The sequence below is a fragment of the Lissotriton helveticus genome, chromosome 9 (assembly GCF_964261635.1).
Source record: "Lissotriton helveticus chromosome 9, aLisHel1.1, whole genome shotgun sequence".
Taxonomy (NCBI): Eukaryota; Metazoa; Chordata; class Amphibia; order Caudata; family Salamandridae; genus Lissotriton; species Lissotriton helveticus.
Genome location: NC_136070.1, coordinates 507,681,972 through 507,698,931, shown reverse-complemented (window position 1 = coordinate 507,698,931; position 16,960 = coordinate 507,681,972). Strand labels below are relative to the sequence as shown.

Genomic DNA, 16,960 nt, shown 5'->3' with positions numbered 1-16,960 from the left:
GTTCTTTCTAGTCTCTGCAGGAATCCTGTCAGCATATTGTCAATCCTGCAGTCTTGCCTCATCCTCCACAACATATGAGAAGAGGCTGCTGCTTCGGTAGCAGTAAGACTTTTAATGATGGTCAACTGAAAGTTGAGGAAATATGTGGGTCTTTCTGTGGTGGTCTGACGATAAACAACATATTTTTATGTTTACAACTAGATCAGGTGATTAAACAGCTTCTTATACTAAGTGTGAGTTTTACAATTCGCATTGTATGACTGAAGAACCTGGTCTTTCTTATCCACTGTGCCCATATACTTGTTGAAATCAAGTATACAGCCGGGTGTGTGAAATTCAGCCATCTGACTCCAAGAAGTTAATTGGAACACAACACAATGCTTCTGGATATTTGGAGCTTCTTTCAAAGAAGCTGCTGCGGGAATCCATTGCGATGACAACAAACTGTCACACATGCCACAGTGCCATCTTTGTACAGCTCACTGAACAGCTCTACTCCCATAGAGACATTGTGCACATAAAGGTTATAACCTTTATGAAGGAGAGGCTGAACAAGCTCGCATACAAACTTTGCCAAGACGCCTAGTGTCGGAAGGCAACCAAATGGTTTAGAGCAGAGCTTTCCCTGTATACACTCTCAAGCTGTATACACGGCCAGTAGACCTCTCTGACAGCATGTACAACTTGATGCCATAGCGAACTCTTTTGATGTAGTGCCTGAACACCACCCTTTTTACAGGTTCAAGGACTCCTAAATAGCTATATTTTTTCAAGAAGTATAAATCTCTGGAAACCTGGCAGACAAATGTTCCATGACAGGCTGAATGTTGAAAAACCTTTCATAGTCTGGATGGTCCTAGGGCAATGCAGCAGAATTATCATTGAAATCCAGCACACACTGCAATAGTAAGACCAGACTATCCATAGTAGACCAGTAGGATTGTAAGCTTGGTTTGTGTATTAACCTCCTTTTGAGAATGAGGCAGAAAAATGGCTTCAGCTTCTCAATGAAGGGGGAGTCCACAGGTGTGCCCTAGAATGAGTGCTTCTATGTTCCCTCTGAAATTATTCTGCACACAGATTTGTTTGATGCAAAATTTTCTCAAGGAACTTAACATCCAAATAGAGATGGACATAGTCATTTGGCAAAAAATGAGCAGTATCGACTTTGCGTCCCGCTTCTCCAGTGATTGGGGGAATTTGAGGTTGCACTAAATTGGGGGCCTGCCAAGGGGCACTCCTTCTGTTCTTGCTGCAGCATATGCCTGCTCTTTGAACTGCCCTACCCTGCTACAGTGGCTTTGCTACATAGACTGTGACATTGCGACTGACATGACCATGTGCCTAAGAATTGCTGGAAGTAGCGTCATCGGAAGGAACTCCGTCAACCCCAAAATTGCTTTCAGATTTTGATTCATTTTCCTATCCCTCAGATGCTGACTTAGTTACTGATCCTCCCTCAGAGCTGTCCTCCATTACTTGAGTTAAGGCCTGGGCAGCAGTCATCTACCGAGACGCCGCCTCTACTGATTGGCTAAAACCTTACTTCTAAAACATTGCCATACGTAAAAGACAGTCTATAGATCTAAATTAGTCCATGGGTGTGTCCGCATGCGAGATGTGTGCAACAGTAAATAAACAAAAACACGCTTCTCTTTTGCAATCCAGCTGCAGGTTCCCCAAAGAGCCAATATCACAGCATACGTTTGCTAAACTTTATTGTTGCAGGAACTGCTGGGCTATCACCAAGATAACATTTCCTGAAGCCAGAAATCTATGTTTAATCTCAAGAAGCCTCCATTCTAATAGTAAGCCCTGCAACTTTGTGCACAGGAGTGCTCCTTGTGAAAACTCTGTGCTATCACCAGGGTCACTGGAATTATGCTGCAGGAGAACACCAAAATATGTAACAAGGTTGACTAAATTATGCTGCAATAAAAGGCAAATTATGCACCGTAATACAGCACATTTTATGATAGTATTACTTCATTATTTTGTGATTTGTAAACATGATAACACTGTCTGGGCAAACATACAGCTCCAACTATGCCTCCCTGAAATCTGTGGAGGCATTGCGGGCCCCAAAAATTCATCCGAACAGTGGAGAGAGAACCCGTCTGTTGGCTTCTCTGCCTTCAGTGGGAGGCGTGCTGACATCACAGTTGGGCGGGAGGGGGAATTGGAGCTGAAGAGGAAGTAATGATCTCTTTCATGCCTTCCGAGTATCGGCCAATAGCCGATAAATTCAGTGGGGCGTAGTGTGGCCATCTACTATTGTCAGACAACCGCACTAAAGGGGTTTAAAAAAATGGGGGAAAAGTATTCTACACAGATACATTTCCAAAAAACAAAAGATTTACTGTGTTAAGATCCCCTTATTCAGAGCTTCCAGGAACTGGCAGAGTGGTAAAATAATTGTTACCGTTATTTTTGCAATTTTGTAAGTGATCGTTAATTTTTACTTATTTTTTTGGTTTTACATACTTGCACTTTGTGGAGAAAACAGTTGTGAAACCCATGGGGATCCCGTAAAGCTATACAATCTGGAAAAATAGACAAAATTCAGCAAGGGTCCATTTGTGTAGCTCGCCAGGCGCCCCCTCAGCACAGCCCTTCGACCAGAGAGCTCCTGATTGCATTGGCGCCTCCTTTATAAGGGGCAAAAGGGCGGTGACTCCCACCCCCCCAAACCATCATACCTTACTCTTCACCTTATTGTTATGATATTACAGCTTTTACATGAAAGAAACTATCTTACCCATTGTTTGGTTGCGTATAAAAGCTGTAATATCACCCTTCACCAGAAGAGGGCTCCCCAGGGCTGTATTGCGCATGCGTCAGGTGTTTGCTGTTCCAGCCCGTCCTTCACAGATGCAATACATGTCCGAGGACATGCTGTACTAGCCTCAGGCAGTGCAGCATGTAAGAAAATGGTGAATTGGGGCCTGTCCCTCACGCGCCCTTATGACCCATCAGAAGCCACGATAATGGAAAAGGAGAGCCTCCGTCCTATCTGAGCTTCTTATTGGGCATAATGGTGTGAGCCTCGATCGGGCGCACTTTTTACTGAATCTGGGCAGTTGTCAGTTGTGATTCGAGAAGTGCATGTCAAGGACTGCCTCCGGTAAGTTTCCCCTTATGTGTATGTCTGAGAGCATGTCCATATTATTTGTGTGTGTCTGCGAGCCTTCACCAGTGTATGTGTATTTGAATGTATGTATGCGTGAGATTGTACAAAATTGTATGCGGATACATTTAAAAAGTGGCCTTTGTGGCAATGCTACCTGTGCCGCATCCCTTCTCCCCTTCCCCCCAGGCCAAAGACAGAGCAGAATATTAAACTTTATCTGAACCCCCGAGATGGCAATATAAGAGCATACTAAATAATTTACCCATAATGCATTTTTTATATTTGCCTAATTTGGTGCAGTTAGCATGCAATCTGTGCTTCTTTCAAACTTGGAAATGTGAATTGGAAACAGCAAGTGAAATAATAGACTGTACAGTTTGATTATCTAGTGTAAAAAGAAGAGAGCATTATTTCATTACGGAATTACGAATACAAGGTTTTAGGCAAAACATGCTTTATATCTTGTAAAAAAGCACATTATCTCTTTAAAGGAAGATATGTTTAAAGCTACTGCCAGCAAGGTGAAGCTAGCTATGAGACCAATAAGTAAGTGTAGGTTTTTATTGACTTTCTTGAATTTAACTCCGATTTAAACTCAACTGTTTTTAAGCTGCTACTGCAAAGTTAATTGGTGGGTGGGTGTGTGCTAATTTGGGATTGGCAGGAGAATCTTCCTTATGACAAAAACCCTGTGCAAGTGATGTAAGTTATGGGTTGTTTCTTGGTGGGTCCTTCACTGTTAGAGCTTGCGTCCCGCAACCCACCTCCTAACCTGTATCAGCCTCACCAGGTTTGACTGTTGGTGAACCTCAAATGAATGGCACGACAATTATCCATTCTAGGGTTTTAGTGGGTGACTGTGTATTTGCCCAATCGCTCTGGTGTGTGTATGTTTGGACAAACAATTTGGTTCGCCTGTTCTGTTTTCTTCAATGCAGGACTGCTCTGTAATTTGCTCGTGGTTTGTAGTTGGCTCAGCCTAATCCCCAAAAATGGAAAGTACACTGACAATAAGTACAAAACAAATTCATTTTAATGAAATTAACGTATTGTTTAAAGAGGTTTGTTACTTTGTACTCAAAGCGTGACTTATTGAAATTATTTATTACTCTAGATAATGCCATATGCAGCATACAATTGAGAAAATAGAGCCCCAGAAAGAAATGTTTTCAAACTGTCTGTGACTTCTTGCACCTCCTCCTGCGTGCAAAATTTCTTTAAAAAAAGAATTTGTGCCAATGTAACCTTACCACAGCACTCTCCGGTGCAGAACCAGTAGTCCTCCCAACTACACAGTTCCTTTTGAAACAAAAAAAATGCATCTTACAGAAAATGCTGTGATGAAATTAAAAACAAAAAATTAAATTTCGGGGCCAAAAGGTTTCACCACATAAGCCTATTGATTCAAAATCATGTAATCACTGGATTATCTTGTTCCTAGATTGCTTCATAGTTGGTGATAAAGTATTAATTTTGGCTGGTGAGAGCCTATCCAGCTTCACTTCCACACGGAAATGACAGCTCCTTCCAGTGATTTATGTTATGTTGAGAAAAATCATGTGCTGTTTTGCCATTATTATGTCTCCCAGCAATCGCTTAGGGGTTTGAGCAAAGGTGAAATATAAGTCTTTCCAGTTCTACACATCTTCATCAGTAGGACTGGAGAAGCTGTTGCATTAAACAGCGTAGAATGACCTTCAATTTCTGTAATTAACCAATAACTGATCTTGCATTAGCCGCCTAACCTTTCTTGGCATGGTTGTGAGAGGCTTTGTGGTGCACTAGCCAAAGAAGAACTTCTTGCCAATGAATGAACACAGATTCTAAGTGTGTTATGTTCTGTGATTGTAGTTGGAGCATTCTCATGTCATTTGGAATGTTTGAAGGGAATGTCGGAGATGTGGGTGGCAGTTGGAGGAGGACTGGGAAGTTAAGCGTGTCATTCAGTGATGCAACAAAGGCTCCTACAGTCCCTACAGTGTGTGCGGTGGGGCCGAGCTCCTGGGGGGAGATGGGGGGGGGGGGGGGGCGCAGCACAGTACCATGACCTGAGCGCTCCTGAGTCAGTCTGGTGGGGGGCCCCTCCATCTACTTTGCAGGGGGACTCCTCAAGTTTTGTTACGCCACTGTAGCTCGCTTACAGTTTTCTCAAATAAACTAACGATGAAATGAGTAGGAAAAAAGAGGTGGCAACATTTTATTCTTTAACCAATTTACCAAAGTTATTTACTGTTCCATTCGTCAAACTTTTCCCATTTCAGGGATATTTAGACTATTTGTGGATGTCCAAAAACCCACAATACCCAAAACCAATAACTAATCTGCAGTTTATGATAATGTTTCATTCTGTACCGACCATGCATCAATTCGTATGGTAAATCGTAAGAGTGACCAATGCATTAAATTAAGACTAGTAGTTATCTGTGAAACTTTAAATTTGGGATTAACCATAATATGACGTGATTCATAGGGTATTCTGAGAAATGTGGTGTTTATTTCACCCTGGCTTACATTTAGAACCCAAAAAGAAGAGAATTTCAATTGATAAATGTTGTACTAATCTGTCTGCCGACACTATCCAATTTATGTGACTGGTCCTATCACCTGCGACTTGAACGTTATTTAGGGGTCACCGCTGCGACCCCTGGGTTTCCTGGCTTGTCGTTTGCTACTCCCAGCACTGCCTTTGCGACCCCTGGCCTGAGAGTTCGCACATTCAGTGCCAGGAACACTGGGGGAGCTTGGGCTGTACATTTGTATTACACTAATAGTGAATAAATAAAATATATTATTCAATAATAGTGTTAAAAAAAGACATTACAATAACATGGAATATGCCCTTCCATGGCATTAGAGATACGTAAAAAATGTCTTTAAATGCATTTTATGTGCGTGCTTGCCGGTGAGTGTGTTTATGTGAGTGTATATGTATAAATGTGTGTGAGTGAATTGACGACCATGGCCTGCGACCTGAACACAACACTCCGATTCCTGATTAATATTGTGCTGATGGTTGATGAACGTTTCCTAACGCTGCCGGCTCAGGAGGACTTCTCTTTCTTGCGCCTTATACTCACTCATACTTGCCTGATTGCCTTGCCCCCTCCAGAGAAGGGAAAATGCATTAAATAATGCTCTAAGGATGTGGTCGGCCCCTATGCAAAGCCCCTCTGCTTGACGATCGTGGTGTGGCCATGATTCACAGGGAGAAATCAATTAAAAAGGGGCACCGTTGAAAAGTGGAAGTTGTTAATTTTCCTTTAGTGCTCCTCTTTTGGAAATAGGTGCCCGGGGAACAGCACAAAGATCCCGGGTGACAGCATCTAAAAAAACAAATTGGTCCCCATGACTTTTCCCTCACTCGGGGGATGAAGGTACAAGCGGGGAGGGGGAGGGGGGCGGGGTAGGCAGTTACTATGCACGTAAAAATGAATTGCTAAAGCTACAATATGACAACAGGCCAAATACAAACAGTATTGGTTAGTGGTGGATAACTGCCACAGGGATTGCGGCATAGCCACAATCCTTAGAGCAGGAATCCATTCAGGAGGGGCACCAGTGGAAAGTAGAGACTCTGTGCACACTCTAGTAGAAATATATGCCTAAGGGAGTGACACAATGCCTCTGAGCCCAACATCTAAAAAGCAAAATATTCCATTCCCTGATAGGGACAATGTAGCTGGCTGGAACATAGGTGCTCCCGAAAGGGAAAATTAAAATTCTAAAGTAGCAATGTGCCTCCATAAAGGGTGAAGGGTTTCGCAGGGTGGTCAGCCCCTAGACAGTGTCTGTCCCCCTCGTCCACATGCACCCCCCACTCCCCCCAAAAACCGAATCCATGGTGCCTGTTGTCCTGCTTATGGCTGTGATCCAAGGGCAGGAATCCATCAGAGAGAGGCACCAGTGACTAGGGCTGAATAGAGCTGTGGTTTGGACAAGAGTAGGCTGACAAATGCTCATGCCTCATTAATTGTAATAGGGGGCAAAAACATGCTGACGTGAGACACAGAATCTAGGGATTTTTAGTATATTCCCATGTAGCTAGGTTGTTTTTACCGCAATGGAAGGGGTGAAGATAAAAATGACATTGACAAACCACCTCAAACACATTTTTATTCACGGCCGATTCTTATACTCTAATATGTACACTCCCTGATTCTGTAAGGTTTTCAAAGCAACTTTGCTAGAATGGTATGACCAAAACACAACCTCAAGAAGTTCTTGATAGCCTGCCATGGTCTAACACACATGCAGCCACTGTGAAGAGCGGCCCAGTGATGAAGAACACCGACATAATGTAGGGGAAGGTTAACATTCTTTTTAGACTAATCTCTATGAAGACTTGGCCTGTGGCGCATGACTACCACAAGTTGTGTATAAGTTGTCGCAGCGCCCAATTAGGGCATCCCTAAGATACTGTTCAACAAAGCCCCTGTAGTTAGGGTGTGAGTAAATCTGGATAAGACTGATGAATTAATGGGATATCTCAACTTATCCTTTCATTCCTTCTGGTTAATATATAGCTTCTATGTAGCATTATAAACTCTTTCAATTCAAATAGATCTTTTGTTGAGACCAGGTAACTTTGTATTAGCTTATTTCAGCTCTATAAATGACATCTTTAAGTCCCGGGACAGTGTGCATGTGATACAATAATTTGGGGCAATATCTTAGTCAAGGAGCACGGCTGCCTCTATTCTAATGTATAGTTGAGATTAGCTTGTACTTGGGTGAGTGTGTTTAGAATTTTGGTAGATTTGACCAGGTCTTTTATACACATCGTGACTCACTACAGAACAACTAGCTTGTCATAGCTGAGGACCCTTCCAACTTTAAATAACATTCCCCATTGCATAGAAGACTGAGTGTTCTACCATTTAGCTTGCAATGCATTTAATCTTTCCTCATGTCCCTATTGTTAATATTTCTGTTATTTAGAGTATGGGGTCTCTGTTTTGGTTCTGTCGAATTCTGAGCCACATTATTTAGGTTGGCGCTCACCAATCTCCGGTAACTACTCCGATTTGACAACCCCAGTAAATCTGCCATTAGCTCTCTGTTTGCTAGTAGTTGTAAAAAGTAAATTTTGGACTCCTGGTGACAGCATATCCTGTCTATGCAGCTGCACATTGAAGTAGAAATGCTTTCTGATTGATACTTCTAACTGCAGATTCCTTACCCTGAAAATACCTGCAGGGTCCAGACTGGATCCTGAGATTTTTCCCAGCATTCCTATCACATGCCGGTAGGTTGCGTCAAGCAGCTCCGCGCCTGCTTCATTCCACCCTGGAAGTGACTCCAAAAGCCACTTAAGAGATATTACACTACCGTTGTGAACTGACATCAGTTCCTTTCCTTCTACCTCTTTGAACATGGTTCCAGAGTTCGCTCCCTCAACTCAAATTTTTCTTGTAATTCTGACAAGTTTTTATAACAAAGTTCTCCACAGTGTGCAAGGGACCATGTTCTCCTTGTAAACTACAGAGTTTAAACCTTGCATAGACTGTCGCAAACATGTCTGTCGCAGACCCTCACCAAGTATGTCTCTAGTTTCTAGGGTCTTTGCACAACTCTAAATGCTCACAAGGACTGCACCAGGATGAATCTCAAGGCGATCTGGGGCCACAAAGCCAAGCTCTACATCACCGAACGCCATCAGGTGACACATAAGGGCTAGGGCGGGTCAAAGCAGAAGACACAGACCTGGTTGTTTTTCAAGGCCGTTCCTGCAAAAGATCCATTCCAAGTCATCCGGTAAGTGCAAAGCGAAAAAGAAATGTAATAAGTGAAAGTGTGACTCCACCTCTTCTAGCCACACTTGTCCGGAGAAGTCCCATGGACATCAAGCTGCCTTTCAATCTCTGTCTCCTACCGGGGAAGCAGTCCCGCAGCTTGTGCCGATATAACCCAATTTCTTGGGTCCATCTGCAATACCACTACAAGTTGAAGCCTTCAAGGAAGTCACGTTGCGCATCTTTGGTGCCCTTTGGGCTTGAATGATGTGAGGAGGCTTCCAGTTGGATTACCATGGCAGATCCATCCTTGTTGCTGTCTGTGCCTCTTTACCCCCCTGTGGGGTCTGCCCAAACTCTGGGGCTAACGTCCAACCTGACTTCAAACCCTGCCCCACAATGTTCACTGATCCCCCGTGTGTCAACACCAGAGGAAAATCTTTGTTTTATCGGACTCAGAAGTGAATCAGACTTAACCTCGACTGAAATTGCAACCCCCCACTCTGCCTTTTCCCAGAACACTCCACATTCCTTTTAATTCTAATTCTGAGCACAGTCACAGTGATGATGGAGATGACTGATATGAAGCATCCCATTATTATGACAAGGAGAATCTGTTTATGGACCTTCAAATTGCCGTTGGGCTAGATACCTCCCCGGAAACTGGATTGAACTCTCCCCTCCAAAGTGGAACCTGCTTAGTTTGTCTCAGTAATAAGGATGTCTGTTGAAGTTAAGACAAATGTCCCGATGGAAGTCCTACACGCTAGACACACTTCAACAGAACCACACCTTTTTCATGAATCTCTGAAAGATATACAAATGGGCACCTGGGCCAAACCTGACTGTTTCCCACCAGTTAACAGACAGGTTGCCAGATGGCACAGAATAGCTCCTGGCGACCTACTCTTCCTTCTGCGACACCATATGCCTGAAAGATTGGTGGTTCAGGGATTTTCGATCAACATGCTAAAGTCACAACTGACTTTTTGTAAAGGCTTACGTTCATCAGATCGTTTCTGGTAATGGTGCAATTTAGAGCCTCCCCTCTGGGTCAGCGATTTGAGGACATTAGCGCTATGATCCTGATGTTTCAGCCTCTGTCCTGGGTCTCAGTGAGAGTGCCTCGGAGACATCTCGGCCTCCAGCATCCTGTTGGTGGACTACTCCAGATAGCACACACAGACTCTGCAGTGGGCATTTGGTCTTTGAGGTCTTCTTATCATCCATCAAAGCGAGGCTGATCCATGTGCTCATGGACAATGCCACCACCATGTGGTACAACTTAAAGAAGGGCGCGGTGAGGTCCTTGGTTCTCTGTCAGGAGGCTCTACACCTCTGGGGTAGGCTCAGTCAGCAAGGCATCTCTCTGATCGTGAAACACACAGCAACATCTTTAAATGCCAGGGTTGACGAACTCAAGTTGGTCTCTCTCCATTGACCACGAATGGCAAATATACCTAGAGGTGGTGCTGGGTGTTTTCCAGCAATAGGGAGAGCCTTGGCTATATCTCTTAGCCACTGCTCAGAACACCTAGTGTCAACACTTTTGTGTGTTGGAGTTCCCAACAAGGCTCTCTCTCTGAGACACAATCCCATCACTGTCTCTTCTGATCTGAGATCTGAATATTACCAGGAACAACGATGCCCAAGTCATCCTAGAGGCTCCAGATTGGCCAACGAGAGAGTGGTGCCTGGATCTTCTGAACATGTACATCAGTCCTCAGAGCGGGCTGCCACTTCCTGTTGCAGCAGCAGGACAGGTTCATTCACTTGGGCCTGAGCAATCTACACTTCCATGCGCAGGGATTGGGCAGAGACCGTTGACTGCCTTTGATCTACCTCTCGAAGTAATGGATGTCATTCTGGCAGCTGGATGTACATCAACAAAATGTAGTTACCCTAAACACTGGGACAAGTTTGTGGCCTGGTGCAATTCCTGTCACACAGACCCATTACAAGAAAATTTGTCAGATGTTCTGCTTTTTGTGCTTAATTAAGGCAATCAACGCTAGGCCGTGGGTACAGTTAAATGTGCTTGTTTGCCCTTTCAGCTTTTTTGTGCTTACCGGCCTAGCTGTCCCTGTTTAAATCACCTGTTGTGATGAGTTTTCTTAAAGGTCTAGTCCGTAAGTTTCCAGACAAGCCTTTTGTAATGCTGCAGCGGAACATTAATTTTGTCCCCACCTTCCTGATGTGTACATGATTTGAGCCAATGCACATCTGTCCTTTGCGTCTTCTGACTCTCAAAACAGCCTTCCTCCTAGCGACAACCACAGCTCATCATGTGAGTGAGCCACAGGCTCTGTCTGTTCACCCACCAAACGTCACCTTTTTTCCAGGCAAATTGATGCTGCGAACTACAGTGGTGTTTTTGCCAAAAATTGTGATGCCATTTCACATTGGAAAAGCCATCACCCTTTTGGCATTCTATGGTCTGCCTCAGCCTTAAAAAAGGGGGGTAAAAATTCCATAGCTTGGATCCCAAAAGAGCCTTGAATATTTACATCCTTCATACTTGAGACCATTGGATGGAAGATATGTTACATATTGGTCGAGAAACAGCCTCCAGAAGGTCTGCAAGTTCATTTGACAAGATCCAATGCTGCCACTGTGCTGGCACATGGAGTGCCTGTTCTGGATATTTGTCAGGCTGCAACATAGGTGTCACTTCATATGTTCTCAAAGCACTACTGCTACTGCCTTGATAGCAAGGTCCATAAGCTTGGGCATATTGCCCACTTGGTTCTGGTTTGAACCCTTCCAGAGACCATAGTTTTTCTGGTGGCTATTCTAACCACAGAATCCTCACCACCTTCAATCATCCTCTTTTAGTAGAATGGACTCTTTTCACCATCCCAAAAAGATTTTAGACTAGACATCTGCACGCAGTCATACCTGATCAGTTAAAAAGCTTAGCATCCATAGGCGCAGACAGATTCTAAAAGAAACTGACATCCGTGCTCAAGGGTGGCACCTTATATGGCGCCATCCTCACTTCTAGTGCAGGTCTGAGCCAGACAACATAATGATTTAAAGACATGTTGGAGCAATGATTCGAAACATCACTTGATCCAGTCTGGCACCCTGGGGTACTGACAATGTGCGGACTATGCAGTTAGATGGAGTATCCGCCAGAAAGAGCTTTACCAGAGGTAAATAATCTGTTCATATTGTCAATTGTCAAATCTGGAGCTTCCATTCTTCTTCCTTTCCAAGCTTGTAATTGGCATATTCTGGAGAACCTTTAAGAAACAGAGAACAAAATCAAGGTGGCCAATATTTAGGATGAAGGTCGTTTTGTACAGAACATATCATTTGCATTCACTTGTTCCATTACAGTGCATTTAAAGAGGTAGGAATATACACTAGTACTTTAATCAGTGTTGCAGTGTATTGTTTGGATTAGCAAATGGTCACACTGCCTACGACATATATAATTTCTGCATGGTTTACCTTTGCATGCTCCTCTGGGACTTTTTGGAGTTCACGCTATTCTAGATAACTGTGTTTAACAAAGTTAATATTCTTAATTTAACATGCAATTTTACAAAACCTATATCTTTTGTAGATTTCTAATTTTATAACTTAGTATATCCCTGATAGACAATTGAGTTAGAGTGGAAGGAAGCAATTAAAAAAGAAATACCAATATCAAAAGAATGGATCTAAAGTTGTACATTTTGTTGTAGATGGACCAATAGAAAGTTGTGTGCATAGGGAGATTTCAAATGTTGAGTATGTTCATCAGTGGTAGTTATTGCTATTTGAATTTTTTTTATATTGATGAACACCAGTCTTTTGAATGACCGATCGTTCTTCATTTTTCAGGGAGTATTCACAGGCCGAGTGCTCACACTTCAGGAACTGTTGGTGCAGGTTGGGAAGTTAAATGCAGAAGCTGTCAGAGGTCAATGGGCAAATCTTTCCTGGGAACTTTTATATGCCACAAATGATGATGAAGAACGATACAGCATACAAGCTCACCCAGTACTTTTAAGGAACCTAACTGTGCAAGCCGCTGATCCTCCACTTGGATACCCAATATATTCCTCTGAACCTCTAAACGTGCCTTTATTTTAGGCCTTTAGTGGAGTAAGAACACATATATGGTGACTTTTAATACCAGACTTCACTCAACAGGGTTCAAAAGCAAATCTTTTAACTAAGGGTGTGCAAAATTGTGTGTGTTTTTTATTTTAACAAAATTACTCTTTTAGCACAAAATGTGATTTGCCGGAATCTCACATGTTTTCACTTGAGGACATACATAGTGTGGAAAATCATGAGAGATACTGCAGGAGACTGATATAAAAATAAAATATCTCTCAGCGACACAACTCTGCACAAATCAATTTCTCACATGCAAACATTACATGAAATTGCATCAAAAGATCAAGATATTTCTCCTGGCGCAAAATTCAGGAATTTCTTCAGCATAATGTACATTTTGAATAGGCCTAGGTTTTACACTCGAGGCTTTCAAAATTGCCCTGGAATGATGGGTACAAAATACAGTTTTAATTTTATTTTCCTTGTAGAATATCTGAACGTACCCTTTTCTCTACCTAATGTTTTTGCGATAAGACCTGTACAAAAACCATCTATGCATTGATTATTTATAAGCAATTTGCCAAGTAACTTGAATTAATTTGAGGTTACAGTTTAAAATGTGACTATGGTGTTTTTTAATGAAGTAACCATGTTTGACCAAAATGTAAATACTGTCTAAATATTTATATTAAATATTTTGTTTTCATTGCATTAAGTTATTTGTGATCACATTTGTTTTATGAGTGAACCGGTATGAGATAGTCTTTTATACTTTTAATATAGGAATGAATCTGTGTTTTTGACAAATTAATTAGAACTACACAGAGTAGTTAAAATAAGGTGTATACACTACAATGTATCATGTTTTATATTCTTTCCAACAAACAATAATGACATTTACATGACAAAATATAGTCATTTAGCACATTAACAGGATTGTATATCAAAGTTTAGCCATATCTAATTTGGTAGATTTGTCATCCTTCATTATCTGAATTCAGAGCCTCTAGGTTTTAATACCCTTGATTGGAATAACAAAGTAAAATGGTGATGCATCACATACGCTTTGTGTCACACAGACTGGCAGTAATAGGAGGATAGAAGATGGTTTGAATATGATATTACACTTATGAAAAACTACTTGTATGCACTTTATCTCTGCCACCAAAAGATAAGACTGATAGGGTGAATTATGATTTGTATGTACCCTGGGATTTATAACCTTATGTCACCATGGTAAAATTAAATTCGGAGAACATTGTTGGTAACATTGTGTCTAAACAAGATTCTATTACTGATGAAACATGGAATAAAAAAAAGGTTGTGTGTGCCATCCCACTGTTGACTACAGGAGTGAACTATTTGCCAGATATCTCAAAATATATATATATATATATTATCAAACTACACTAATGAAAACTCTAGTAATTATCTTGGGTTATCAAACAAACCTCTTTATATTCCATTGTTATGACCTCACGGGGCCAAGTGAGGTTCCTGGTCGCTTGTGAGGCTTCAAATTGAAGTTGTGCATTTAACCTGGACTGCAATAATACATCTTGATAGAAGTTTGTCATTCCTGTTTAAGTGCTGAATAATAAACATTTCAAAAAAAGCAGGTCATTTTATACCTACAATTAGGTTGCCAGTATGTTTGTGTACTTGAAACATGTTGGGGAAGAAGTGAGAGATTTGCTTAAGTCTATACATTGTATTCTCTAATATAAGATCGAAGAATGTTAAAACTTGGAAAGATGAGATGGAAAAACAACTTAGTGAAAGGAGACAAAAATGGGAATTGGAAGTTTGTGTCGCAAGATCTCCTCTTCTACCACAGACTCTTCGCAATTTAAGACTGTAAAAAGTGTGAGATGCACACTGCGTTGACTTGCAACTAAGTGAGGCTTAATTGTTCAAAAATGTGAGTTTGAACCCAAAAGTATAACAAATTTTTTTTTTAAAGTGCATTAACTAGTGTGGTTGGGAAGATGAAGGGAACCATCATTGCTGGGTGAAAAAGTGTTTTTGATGAGGTTTTTATTCAGATTTTTCCTGAATGCTGTCAGATTTTGTTTATTCCACAGATTTAGTCAAGGTGTTCCAGGGATTAGCTTTCAAAAAATTGTCAGCCATGCCTTTGTTAGAGACTGTTGCATCTGGCATTTGCAAGCAGGCTAGAATTACAGGATCTCAGGTTCCAAGTAGGTCTGCAATTCTGGAGCACAGGCCAAAAATTGTCTGGTTTGTGGCCATCCCAACTTTGGAAAACTGTACAGAAAAGTTTGAACTTTATTTTTTGAGTCAGTGCAAGTGTCTGAGGGCATTTAAGCATAATGTACCGGCATTATATGTCCTCTGTCGAGGATGACAGTGAACAAATAGCGCTAAGGTGGAGTCGGTGTCTAACGACTGTAGTAACTGTTACTGAAATACAGGATGCTCTGGAAAGACTCGATCGAGCATCGATTCCTGTTAATCTTAAACAAGAGCAATTTTGGACAGTGTATATGTTCTATCACACACCCGAGCTCATCTCTAAGTAGGCATCATCTAGGAACCCTGCACGTCATATTGTCCCAAGTGTCACCGTCACGCGGCCGACATAGTCCATATGTTTGCCGAGTGTCCGGGCTACAAGCATTCAGGGATAGTTTATTGAACTAATATCTGCACAACTGGGACTTGAATTTCGTTTAAATAGCAAGGAAATACTAATCGGCTTAAATCCCGAGAGGTGGGGGCGGTAGACTTCAGTCTCAGATCTTTCATTTCAATCATCATGGTAAGTGCACGCTCTTGTATTGCTAGGGTATGGATTGATTCAGCACGGCCCGGAGTACCTGAATTCTGGGCCATGCTCCGTCAGAGCTATAAATGTGAAATCACAGTTGCTAAGGCTCGGGACCCAGATCAGTTAAAAAGGTGGAAAGGATCTGGTCTCCGCTTCACTTGATGTAGTGTGCGGTACTAGACTTCCCTGAATTCATGTGAATGTAACGGATTTAAACTTTTCTTCTAGTCTAACCCTAGTTTCCTTTATTTTCTCACTATGAACTTCTTATCTTTCCCAAATTCTCGCTTTTCTATTTTGCTTTCATAATTTGGGGTTTGCATACGATTGTTATATAATTATTTTCTGACTTTTGAGGTAAAATACAATAAAAAAAGAAATTTAAAAAAGCAGGTGTCTGAAGGCCCATGTGATGTAGTAAGATCCTTTAAGTTGAAACAGTCTGTAGTTTCTCAACTTTCCATGTCCATTTCCTTTGAACTCTGACATGGTGATTGTTCAGTCAATCAATTAGGGATTTGTAGAGCGCACTACTCCCCAGTAAAGGTCTCAAGGCGCTGGAGGTGGGTGTGCGCGGCTTTTTGGGGGTAATTCAAAAAGCCAGGTCTTGAGGTCCCTCCAGAGCTGGTGCAGTGTTGGGCTTCGCCGGAGGTGAAGGGGGAGATCCTTCCAGGTCTTGGCTGCCAGTTAGGAAAAGGACCTTCCGTCTGCTCTGGTCCTGTAGAAGCGTGGCTAGGGAGAGGTCAGCTGAGTGGAGGTTTCTCTTGGGGGGCATGGAAGGAGAGGTGGTCGTTGAGGTCCGATGTTGTGGAAGGCCTTGTAGGTGTGCGTGAGCAGTTTGAAAGTTATTCTTCTTTCAACAGGGAGCGTGTTGAGGTCACAGAGGTGTTGGGTGATGTGGTTGTGCCGTGGGATATTGAGAATTAGTCTGGCTGCGGCGTTCTGGACAGTCTGGAATTTGCGGAGGAGTTTTTGTTGAATCCAGCGTAGAGGGTGTTGCCGTAGTCCAGTCTGCTGGTGACTAGTGCGTGAGTGACCATTTTCCTGGCATCGGGGGGGATCCACTTGAATGTCTTGCGTAGTATGTGGAGGGTGTTGAAGCATGCGTAGGAGACTGGGCTCATCCTGCAATTCATAGTGAGAGATGAGTCCAGTATGATGCCGAGGTTACATGCCTGGTCCGTCGGGGTGGGTGAGTTTCCGAGTGCAGGGGCCACCAGGTGTCAACCCATGCGGAGGGGATGGAGCCGAGGA

At 42.4% G+C, this 16,960-nt stretch overlaps 1 protein-coding gene across 3 annotated transcripts in view; it reads left to right on the top strand.

Annotated features, from left to right (window-relative positions):
* Positions 1 to 13,626, top strand: part of PCNX4 (pecanex 4) — a 355,649-nt gene extending 342,023 nt beyond the window's left edge. For all 3 annotated transcript variants that reach the window (XM_078660350.1, XM_078660351.1, XM_078660352.1), the window contains exon 11: positions 12,694 to 13,626. In XM_078660350.1, the coding sequence (XP_078516476.1) occupies positions 12,694 to 12,945 (252 nt within the window). In that variant the 3' untranslated portion in view covers positions 12,946 to 13,626. The remainder of the gene's footprint in view (positions 1 to 12,693) is intronic.
* Positions 13,627 to 16,960: the final 3,334 nt, after the last annotated feature.